The 12395-nt window shown below is 37.8% G+C and overlaps 1 protein-coding gene across 1 annotated transcript; it reads right to left on the bottom strand.

Moving 5' to 3' along the window:
* Positions 1-6585: 6585 nt before the first annotated feature.
* On the bottom strand, positions 6586-7518 carry LOC104991510 (olfactory receptor 1L1-like). Its single transcript, XM_010844007.1, has one exon. The coding sequence runs from the start codon at positions 7516-7518 to the stop codon at positions 6586-6588; it is 933 nt and encodes a 310-aa protein (XP_010842309.1).
* Between the last annotated feature and the right edge of the window lie 4877 nt (positions 7519-12395).

Raw genomic sequence — 12395 nt, 5'->3', positions numbered from 1 at the left:
TTGACTACAGTAACATTTTGTCCTATTTTCTTTCAGTCTTTCAAAAAATTCATTTATTCACAAATTTTTATAGATATTTATAAAGTGCTTATTATGGGAGCTGTTTCATTTGCTTTCTAAGAACTGACTCATTTTTATCCTACTAATAAGGTAGGTATTATCTTTCAATTAAAAAAATTAAAGCAATTTATTGAGGTATGAATATTTACTTATTTATTGGCTGCAATGAGTCTTCACTGCTGCTTACGGGCTTTCTGTAGTTGAGGTGAATGGCGGCTTCTCTTTGCTAGGACCAGCCCAACAACGAACTGACCTGAGGGAGCGGCGCTGCCGAAGAGAAAAGAAAAAGAAGACTCAGAAATAAAGTTGCCATTCGCAGGCAAAAGCCCAGATCCTAATCCTTGCATGCCTTTTATTGTTAACATCTACTTCCTTATCAGTGCTCTAGAGATATCTGTTCTTTACACTCTCAGATCAGGATTAAATATATACAATGCACAGTCCTCAATGTCAAACCTTCAAGCCTGTCATGACTCTTCGGCTAGTGATGCCCTTTCTCAGCACCTCCCTCGAGTCTCTGGTTATGGGAAGAGTCACTAATGGTTTTCCATTGGTCACATCAATACTTCAACATCTTGTTTTCAAGATGTCTTTCCATGACGTACTTTTTACTGCTCCCAGCCCTTCGCATGGGGGTGATGAGAAAGTCATTCTTATTTTTCAAAGAAGCCCTGTTATTGTAGTACAGGCTTGTGCATAGCATATTCCCTACACTCTTCCTTGCAGTGCACGGGCTTCTCATTGTGGTGGCTTCCCTTCTTGACAGAGCACAAGCTCTAGGTGTGTGGGCTTCAGAAGTTGCAGCACATGGACTTAGCTCCTCAGCGTGTAGAATCTTTCTGGATCAAGGAACAAACCTGTTTCCCCTGCATTGTTAGGCAGATTCTTATCACAGTACTGCCAGGGACGAGGTGTGATTAACATGTACAAGCTTCAGACATTTAGTGTATGCAGTTCGATTACGTTGGGGTTAAGGGGTTTCCCCGGTGGCTAAGTGGTTAAAGCGTCTGCCTGGAATGTGGGAGACCCGGGTTCGATCCCTGGGTCGGGAAGATCCCCTGGAGAAGGAAATGGCACCCCATTCCAGTACTCTTGCCTGGAGAATCCCATGGAGAAAGGAGCCTGGTGGGCTACAGTCCATGGGGTCACTAGGAGTCGGACACGACTGAGCGACTTCACTTTCACTTTCACACACTTGTGAAACCGTCAACACCAAGGCCATAAACATGTTCTATACTTCCCGAAGTTCCCTCCCACACCATCTACGATGATGGTGGTGATGAACACTTAACATAAGATCCACCTACCCCCTTAGAAAATTTTAAGCATACAATAGAGTACTGTTAGCTATAGGTACTATGCTCTACAGTGGATATCCAAAACATTTATCCCTTGACCTTTACCTATCAGCATCTCCTGTTTATTAATCCCTGAAACCACCATTCTACTCTCTGCTTCTCTGAGTTTGGCTGTTTTAGAGTCTACCTACATTAAGTGAGATCATGCAAATGTTTTTGTTTCTGTGTCTGGATAGTTTCGCTTAACATAATGTCCTCTTGCATTCACACGGTCACAAATGACAAAATGTTTTGGCTGAATAATATCCCACTGTATGTATATACTGCATTTTATTTATCCATTCATCTGTCAATGGACATTTCGGTTGTTTCCATATCTTGGCTATTATAAATAATGCTGCATGGAACATGGGAGTGCAGCAGGTATCTTTTTGAGATCTTGATTTCAATTCCTTTAGATAAACCAAGAATGGGATTGCTATATCACATGGTGGTTCTAATTTTTTGAGGAATTTCCATATAGGTTTTCATAGTAGTGCTTGTACCGAGTTGCTTAGCAATGTCTTACTCATTTTTATTTAACATTAAAATATTTTTCTTTGTTTATTTTTATTTTATTTTTTAACTTTACAATATTGTATTGGTTTTGCCGTATATCAACATGAATCCGCCACAGGTATACATGTGTTCCCCATCCTGAGTCCTCCTCCCTCCTCCCTCCCCATACCATCCCTCTGGGGCGTCCCAGTGCACCAGCCCCAAGCATCCAGTATCGTGCATGGAACCTGGACTGGCGACTCGTTTCATATATGATATTATACATGTTTCAATGCCATTCTCCCAAATCATCCCACCCTCTCCCTCTCCCACAGAGTCCAAAACACTGTTCTATACATCAGTGTCTCTTTTTCTGTCTCGTATACAGGGTTATTGTTGCCATCATTCTAAATTCCATATATATGCGTTAGTATACTGTATTGGTGTTTTTCTTTCTGGCGTACTTCACTCTGTATAATAGGCTCCAGTTTCATCCACCTCATTAGAACTGATTCAAATGTATTTTTTTTAATGGCTGAGTAATACTCCATTGTGTATATGTACCACAGCTTTCTTATCCATTCATCTGCTGATGGACATCTAGGTTGCTTCCATGTCCTGACTATTATAAACAGTGCTGCGATGAACATTGTGGTACACATGTCTCTTTCAGTTCTGGTTTCCTCAGTGTGTGTGCCCAGCAGTGGGATTGCTGGATCATAAGGCAGTTGTATTTCCAGTTTTTTAAGGAATCTCCACACTGTTCTCCATAGTGGCTGTACTAGTTTGCATTCCCACCAATGGTATAAGAGGCTTCCCTTTTCTCCACACCCTCTCCAGCATTTATTGCTTGTAGACTTTTGGATCGCAGCCATTCTGACTGGTGTGAAATGGTACCTCATTGTGGTTTTGATTTATATTTCTCTGATACTGAGTGACGTTGAGCATCTTTTCATGTGTTTGTTAGCCATCTGTATGTCTTCTTTGGAGAAATGACTGTTTAGTTCTTTGGCCCATTTTTTGATTGGGTTGTTTATTTTTCTGATATTGAGCTGCAGGAGTTGCTTGTATACTTTTGAGATTAATTCTTTGTCAGTTGCTTCATTTGCTATTATTTTCTCCTATTCTGAAGGCTGTCTTTTACCTTGCTTATAGTTTATTATTTATTTTTTAATTTAAGGATAATTGCTTTGCAGAATTCTATTGTTTTCTGTCAAACATTATGACCCTTTGGACTGTAATCTGCCAGGTTCCTCAATCCATGGGATTCTTCAGATGAGACTATTAGAGTGGGTTGCCATGCCCACTCTTCCCAACCCAGGAGTTGAACCTGAGACTCCTATGTCTCTTGCATTTCAGGCAGATTCTTTACCCACTTACATTTCTTCCAACAGTGTAAAAGGGTTTCCTTTTTTTACATCTTAAAAAACGTTTTTCTTTTTTTTAAAGTAATAACCATTCTAACAGGCGTGTGATGATAACTTATCATGGTTTTGATTTTCACTTCCCTAATAGTGATGCTGGTCATCTTTTCATGTACCTCTTGGATATTTGTATGTCTTTTTTGGAAAAAAAGTCTATTCAGTTGTGCTTTGCCCAATTTTTAATTGAGTTACTTGTTTTTCCACAAAGTTGTATGAGCTCCTTATATATTTTGGATATTAACCCCTCATCAGATGTATGGTTTGCAAATATTTTTCACATTATGTAGCTTGCTTTTTCATTTTGTTGATGGTTTCCTTTGCTGTGTAGAAACCTTTTAGTTTAAACAGTCCTGCTTAATTATTTTTGCTTCTGTTGTCTACACATTTAATGTCACACTAAAAAAAATTATTGTTAAGACCAATGTCAGGGAATTTTCTCTGTGTTTTCTTCTAGAAGTTTTACAGTTCTAGGATTTACAGTTAAGTTTTTATGCCATTCTGAGTTGATTTTTGTATATGGTATAAGATTAGGGTACAAATTCATTCTTTTGCATGTGGCTATTCGTGAGGAGTCCAAAGTGAAGAATTCATTCAATTCCAGCTCCACCCAGAACTGTAAGGAACATTTCCATTCATTCATGCAGTAAATATTTCCTGAAGGTCTGCTGTGTACCAGGGACTTTATTAAGTTCTAGAAATACATCAGTAAATAAAATAAAGCACATGTACTCACAGAGTTTGAATTTTAGTGAGGAAAGACAGATATTAAACAAATAAAAATATAATACACCCCAAAGCCACATGGGGCATTGTAAAAAAATGTACAACAAGTGAACACAGTGTGACAGGGGAGGTGGTATTTCAGAAAACACAGTCAGGGAAAAGCTCTCTGAAAGAGGAATATTTGAGCAGAGATCCGAACGAAGTGAAAGAACAGAGTCTCTCAAGCTCACACAATCAGAACGTCTGTTTTAAAGGAAGAACACAAATAACTACAACAAATATATGTACATTTTTATTGTTTTATGTAGGTATGTTTTTGTGATGTTACTTAATATGTATAAATTTAAAACAAGCTTTACTCTTAATTCTTATATTGCTTATAAACTCCAGCTCTCCAAACAACAAAAAATAGTTTTTTACAAATTAAATGTCATTTAAACTATACTAACAATTTAAACTGAAAATAAAGTAATTGATGAATTATATTACATTGATGAGATGAATTACCTTTATTGGTGTTTTACAATTCTAATCCAGTTCTTTATTTAATCTTTTTTCATATTGGAATTTCAACCATGCTAATGAAGATCATGTCCATTTACATAAGGAGATAGTAAAAATGCCATTAATAAAATGAAGAATTTAGTTTTTGGTGCAGAAAAATTAAAACATTATACTAAATCAAAACTCTACTAGCTAACAATTCATAAATGCCAATTTTAATGAATTGTTTCTAGACAGCTTCATATATCTGTTTTGTTTCTTCAAAGATTTTGTTAGCATGGGCTTCCCAGGTGGAAAGAATCTGCCTGCCAATGCAGGAGAGATGCAAGAGATGGGGGTTCAATCCCTGGGTTGGGAAGATCCTTTGGAGTAGGAAATGGCAACCCATTCCAGTGTTCTTGCCTGGAAGATTCCGTGAAAAGAGAAGCTTGGTGGTCTATAGTCTGTGGGGCCAAAAAGACTCAGACTGATCACACTTGGATTAGCACTGGGATCTGGAAAAGACCCTGATGCTGGGCAAGATTGTAGGCAGGAGGTGAAGGGGTAACAGAGGATGAGATGGTTGAATGGCATCATCAACTCAATGGGCATGAGTTTGAGCAAACTTGGGAAGATAGTGAAGGGAAGCCTGGTGTGCTGCAATTCCATGAGGTCACAAAGAGTCAGACACAACTTCAGGACTGAACGACAGCATATTGAAATATGCAGAAGAGTGTACCCAGATAGGTAAAGAAATCTAGTCACTAATACAACAATAATAGCTATTAACATTTTTGAGTGCTCTATACCAAACAGAGTCTTGAGAATATGGCAAATATTTATTATTCATATCTCAATATCCTACAACTTCTGTATGACCTTTGCCAATGGTTATGATGATGTCTTGGAGGAAGACGTGATGTCATTTACAACATAAAAAAGCATGCAATGTGACCACCTGACCATCACCATGAACTTTTAGGAAGGAAGTCTGTGTCAGTCCAAATCTGCATGAAAGATATCTTCATGGAAGAGAAATCTGGGCATGATGATCTGGTCTGAAATCAGTCACACATAAAAAGCCTAGGTGGCTAAGTAGCTATTTAAAACTTTTTAAAATATATGTATTAAAAATATGTATGAATAAAAATTCAAATAGTGCTGAGGACTAAAGAGTGATAAACAAGTTTTTCTCTTGTCCTGGAACTATCCAGAGGCAGGTGACCAAATAGCAATTTTTAGGGTAAGCATCCAGAAAATAGACAGTCTGTGCACTACAATCATTCACATCCACTCACCCACATATCTAAAAATGCATACGGTTCTGTTCCTTAAGTTTTTTCAATTCACAGTATATATTGAATATATTGTGAGTATATTGTGTATATTCTATGTCAGTAAATGGAAAACTTAAACTTCACACTGGAGCATCACTCCATGATGGGATTCTGTGTTCACTGTTGTATCCTAGCACCTAGAACACTGCTTGAACATAATAAGCACATACAGTTATTTCTTGGATGAATGAATATAGGTTCACTCATTTTAACAGCTTCTTTTTTTTATAGCATTCAACTGTATGTGTTTATAATAAGAAAAAAGTAGATAGACATTTAGCTACTATTGTTTGGCTTCCATAAGTACAATTGCAGACTAAAATTTTAGATGGCATTTCTGGTCAAAGGGTGTACTTTATATATATTGACAAACTTCATTTCAAAGACCTTGTATCAATTTTCCATCATAAACAATGTATGTATTCATTAATTTCCCTACCTCAGTATAGTTCAAAATACTGTTAAACTATCACATACTTTGATGTTTTCCTATATAATAATCTAAAGAGTCAGACATGACTTAGCCACTAAACAGCAACAATGATGGATATCATTGGGTTCAATGTAGGAAATGTCAGGGGAAACATTATATTCAGTTCATATTTTCCCATCATTCACGAAGCACCTTTACTAATATTTCTCAGTTGATCACAAACACCAAGAACTTGCAATCAGGCAATAGTGAATCTGCAGAATTGCCCAAGACTTAGCATAAAACCCATGTCATTGTGACTTTATCCTACCTATCAGTTTCCCCAAACCCTGTTTCAAATCTTTGTTTCTCAGACTGTAGATGAAAGGGTTCAACATGGAAGTTAACATAGTGTAGATAACTGTTGCTATCCGATCCTTGACGGTGTAGCTGTTCAGAGGTTGGAGATAGACATAGCTGATGCTCCCATAAAACAGGCTCACCACGGTGAGGTGGGAACCACAGGTAGAGAAGGCCTTGTACTTCCCAGCAGTTGAAGGGATCTTCAGAACAGTGGTGAGAATCCTCAGATAAGAGATAATGATGCACATAAAGGGGGCCATCACCACAGACAGTCCTTCTGTCTTTATCACTATCTCATTGATATATGTAGATGAGCAGGACAACTTCAGCATTGCCTTGAGTTCACAGAAGAAATGATGGATAATGTTGGAGGCACAGAAGGTGAGTTGATTCAGCAAGTGGACATGAAGGAGTGAATGAAGAAATGGGATGGTGAGGGAGATTATCAGTAGAAGGACACAACATTTATAGCTCATGATGGTGATGTAATGAAAGGGTTTGCATATGGCCACGTAGCGGTCAATGGCCATGGCCCCTAGGACATAACTATCTACATTTCCAAAGGAGAGGCAGAAGTATGCCTGGGTCATGCACTCACTATAGAGGATGGTCTTTGCCTCTGATAAGAAGTTTATCAGCATCTTTGGAATAATAACTGTTGTGTAGCAAATATCAACAAAGGACAGGCTTTTCAGAAAGAAGTACATGGGGGTCTGTAAATGAATATCTGAATAGATGGCCAGGATAATGATCAGGTTTCCCATCAGAGTGACCAGGTAGATAGTAACAAAGAGGACAAATAGAGGCTTCTGGTCCTCAGGCCTAGAGGAGAGCCCCAGTAGGATAAACTCAGAAGGACTTGATATGTTGTCCCATCTCATGGTTTTAATTTTGCTAAAGAGAAGTAAAATATAAATTAATAGATTCTCCTTTTATCTGAAGCATGCATTTTCCTAGTACATTTAAGCTTTATCCTCACTGAGATATGGTAAGTACAGTATTTACCTGTGATGTTTCTTTCCTCCAATAATGTGGAGAATTCAGAGTGAAATATATTTTTCCACCTCCTTTTTAGTTTCTGAGCTACTTAGAGACATTGGGAAAATAGGGTTATAAGAGGGGTAGTAAGACCAGAGAGAGAAATGGACAGAGATAGAGAATTCCTTTTTTAACATCTGCATTCTTCAGTAATCATATTTTTTAGAGCAGTTTTAGGTTTATAACAAAATTGAGAGGGAGATACAGAGATTTCCCATATATTCCCTACTCCCACACATTCATCGCCTTGTGCATTATCAACATCACTCACTAGAGTGAAACATTTTTAACAAGGATGAATCTACGTGGACATACCATAATCACCCAAAGCCCATAGTTTACCTTAGAGTTCACTCTTTAAAAAAAAATTATTTTTTGCCATACATCAACATGCATCTGCCATGGTGTATGGCAAAACCAATACAATATTGTAAAGTAAAAAAAAAAATAATAAAATCTAAAAAAAAAAGAATTAGGGAACATAAAAAAAATTAGAGTTGGAAATATGCAAAAAAAAATCATCACTGACTATCACCATTGCGTAAATAAATAGATATTTTAACATCAAAAAAATTATTTTTTAATGGAAGGATAATTGCATTACAGAATTTTGTTGGTTTCTGCCAAACATGGTTCATTGTAGTAGGGCTTGGACAGAGTTTGGGACACAGGAAAAAGTCTTTGTTTAGAAATTTTAGTGGACAAATTTTTCTGGGTAATTACTTGTCCATTTTTGAATTATCTGTAGTTTGTGTGATTCCTCCATCACTCATCCTGGACTTTGGATGCTGAATTCTGATATTATCATACAAGCTTTTCTTTCCCATTACTGTTGTACATATATCCTTCCTGCCTCAGCAAGTTATTATTTGAGAAGAGAAGATGGAAACAGAGACATAGATCCAGCGTGACATGGACGGAGAACTTCTTTATTTTATATTTTTTACTGTATGCTAGGCCTCCACTTTGTGGATTCTAACACTGTTGTCTGTATATGTGCAAATTATTTATTTTTAAGTGTGAATTTGTCCCTAGAACTACATCAGCCATAGATGCAGACGCCCTTACCTGATCATTAAGAAACATTTCTTGAATCTGAGTGATTCCTTTGCGGGTATCTGCAGGGCTCTTCCCATCTGATGAACTATAGTGACAAGCTCCGTGCCTTTGTCCTGTGCCCTGTCTTCAAGTCCCTGGAGTTCAATTTGGAAAACAAGTAAAAGGCAGTCATTTTTCTCAATTATATTTGAGAAAGTAAGGTATTCCTCTAAGGAACCAAGTGAGTATTTCATGCCTTCTTCTCCAAGTAGCCCTGTCTGTGCCCATGTTTCTGAAAATTCTTGGCATGCCTGTACTTTTCTGGAAAAGGAAACAATCGACAACATGAAAGGCAATTTATGAAATGAGAGAAAGCATTTTCAGCCATATCTGATAAGGAATTAATATCAAAAAAATGTAAGAAACTCACAGAACCTAGTGGTAGAACCCCCAAATAACCCAGTTTTTAAATTGGCAAGAGATTTGAATAGGCATTTCTCCAAAGAAGACATCCAAATAGACAACAAGTAGAAGCGCTCCACTACAATAATCATCAGTGAAATGCAGGTAACAAGCACAATGAAATATTACCTCATGCTTATTAGAATGGCTACTATCCAAAAGACAAATGACAGCTAGTGTTGGTGAGGATGTGGAGAGAAAGGAACCCAAAACACTTCTGGTGGGAATGTAAATTGATATAGTCTTTATGAAAAACAGCAGGCAAGTCCCTTAAAAAGATTGAACAATCTCATTTCTGAGTATATGGCCAAAGGAAAAGAAATCAAAATCTCTGAGATGACTCATCACAAATGAACATTTCATGTTCATTTCAGATTTATTTACAATAGCCAAAATGTGGAAACAAACTAAATGTCCGTTGATGGATGAATAGAAAAAGAAAATGCTATATATATATAGCTATCTCACATTTATGTATTTAAGTTAAAGTTGAAAGTGAAAATGTTAGTTGCTCAGTCATAATCAACTCTTTGTGACCCCGTGGACTGTTGCCCACAAGGCTCCTCTGTGCAGGAGACTTCCCAGTCAAGAATACTGGAGTGGGTTGCCATTTCCTTCTCCAGGGGATATTCCTGACCCGGGAATCAAACCTGGGTCTCCCACATTGCCAGCAGATTCTTTACAGTCTGAGCTCTCGGAAGCTCAAGTTACAGTTACATGTTCCTTCCTGATCCCCTATTGTACTTTATATACAAAAAGAGCTGAAAAAGTTTCTTCAGTGTTTTCAAAACAATTAGCCTAGGAGATAAAAGTGAAAAGCAGTGGAGGACTTGGAAAGATGAAGAGATTTTATGGAAGATAAGAGGGATTGGTACCTTCTCTGAGGATGTATTTCCAGGAAGGATATAGTTGTAAGATATATAAGGAATTTGGTGGAATTTCAGAACAAAAACATTGTCAGAACCCCAAGAAATTGACCTTGTCTGGTTAGAGCAGAGAGAAAAGGAATATTCTTGAACTAGCAGGACACTGAATTCCCATGTGGAAGATAATGATTTAGTGGAGAAATTGGATTCAGACTGAAGTTTTGAGCTAGTATCAGCATACTGTCTCCAAACTGGGAGGCAGGAATGAACCTCTTCCTTTTTATAGTTTCAAACATCCATATGTTCAGTTCAGTTCAGTCGCTCAGTCGTGTCTGACTCTTTGTGACCCCATGAACCGCAGCACACCAGGCCTCCCTGTCCATCACCAACTCCCAGAGTTTACCCAAACTCATGTCCATTGAATCAGTGATGCCATCTAACTGTCTCATCCTTTGTCCTCCCCTTCTCCTCCTGCCTTCAATCTTTCCCAACATCAGGGTCTTTTCAAATGAGCCAGCTGTTCACATCAGGTGGCCCAAGTACTGGAGTTTCAGCTTCAACATTAGTCCTTCCAATGATGCAGAATAATGCCAATGAAACTCCCCTCATTTGTAACTGTACTTCTCTTTTAATTACATGACACTTGACATTATGTTTGATCTTTAATCCTCACTAGAATGGAGGATCTATTAGGGGTACAATTCATTATTTTTCACTGGTATATCCTTAATACTCATCAGAATGCTTTACACGTAAGTGAAAGTGAAAGTCACTCAGTCATGTCCAACTCTTTGTGACCCCATGGGTTATACAGTCCATGGAATTCTCCAGGCCAGAATACTGGAGTGGTAGCTGTTCCCTTCTCCAGGGGATCTTCTCAACCCAGGGACCAAACCCAGGTCTCCTGCATTGTAGGTGGATTCTTTACCAGCTGAGCCACCAGGGAAGCTCATCCCTACACATAATAGGTTATCAATTTAAAAAAATACAAGAATGAACAATAAGGTCCTACTGTAGAACACAGGAAACTATATTCAATTTCCTGTGATAAACCATAATGAAAAGGAATATGAAAAATATATGTTTATAACTGAGTCAAATTTCTGTACAGCAGAAATTAACACAACATTGTAAACTGACTATACTTCAATAAAATTGAAAACAAAATGTCAAGATGAGTGAATCATTTAGTCCATAGTCGAAGTAAGTAGGTTTTCAGATAAATGAGAGCTGCTTTTTCCTTAATTTCCAAGAGTATCTTGAGCATGAGTAAGTTGAATAATGTCCTTATGACCAAGTCTTTATATTTAACAAGAATAGATTCCTTTAAAAATTAGTAAGAGAAAGATTGGGAAATTGGAGAAATATGTTCTTACAACTTCACTTAGCACAGTCATAGGAAAGAGCTAAAGTTGGTGGTTAAGAAGATAGGTCTGGTTTCAGATATGCTAAGAACTGAATTGTTAAAATTTAACAAAGACATTTATTTATATAGCAAAGAGTAAAGAAATAATTAATAGTAAGTTTATTAGTAAATTTATTAGCATATTATTTTAACTCTACAATTTTAATGGAGCTACAAATTAAATTCAAACCAAGAGTTGTAGACACATTTCAAATAAGAACACTCATTAAAAGACATACGGTGTTTCAGTTCAGTTCAGTTCAGTCACTCAGTCATGTCCAACTCTTTGTGACCCCATGAATTGCAGCATGCCAGGCCTCCCTGTCCATCACCATCTCCCGGAGTTCACTCAAACTCACGTCCATAGAGGCGGTGATGCCATCCAGCCATCTCATCCTCTGTCGTCCCCTTCTCCTCCTGCCCCCAATCCCTCCCAGCATCAGAGTCTTTTCCAATGAGTCAACTCTTCACATGAGGTGGCCAAAGTACTGGAGTTTCAGCTTTAGCATCATTCCTTCCAAGGAACATCCAGGGCTGATCTCCTTGAGGATGGACTGGTTGGATCTCCTTGCAGTCCAAGGGACTCTCAAGAGTCTTCTCCAACACCACAGTTAAAGAGCATCAATTCTTCAGCGCTCAGCTTTCTTCACAGTCCAACTCTCACATCCATACATGATTACTGGAAAAACCATAGCTTTGACTAGACGAACCTTTGTTGGCAAAGTAATGTCTCTGTTTTTCAATATGCTATCTAGTTTGGTCATAACATTCCTTCCAAGGAGTAAGCGTCTTTTAATTTCATGGCTGCAGTCACCATCTGCAGTGATTTTGGAGCCCCAAAAAATAAACTCTGATACTCTTTCCACTGTTTCCCCATCTATTTCCCATGAAGTGATGGGACCAGATGCCATGATCTTCATTTTCTGAATGCTGAGCTTTAAGCCAACTT

This window comes from Bison bison, unplaced genomic scaffold (assembly GCF_000754665.1).
Source record: "Bison bison bison isolate TAMUID 2011002044 unplaced genomic scaffold, Bison_UMD1.0 scf7180017864193, whole genome shotgun sequence".
Taxonomy (NCBI): domain Eukaryota; kingdom Metazoa; phylum Chordata; class Mammalia; order Artiodactyla; family Bovidae; genus Bison; species Bison bison.
The sequence above is the reverse complement of the archived record's forward strand: the minus strand, read 5'-3'. Positions and strand labels throughout refer to the sequence as shown.

Coding starts and splice junctions, on each gene's coding strand:
- LOC104991510 (XM_010844007.1), bottom strand. CDS start 7,518: ATGAGATGGGACAACATATCAAGTCCTTCTGAGTTTATCCTACTGGGG.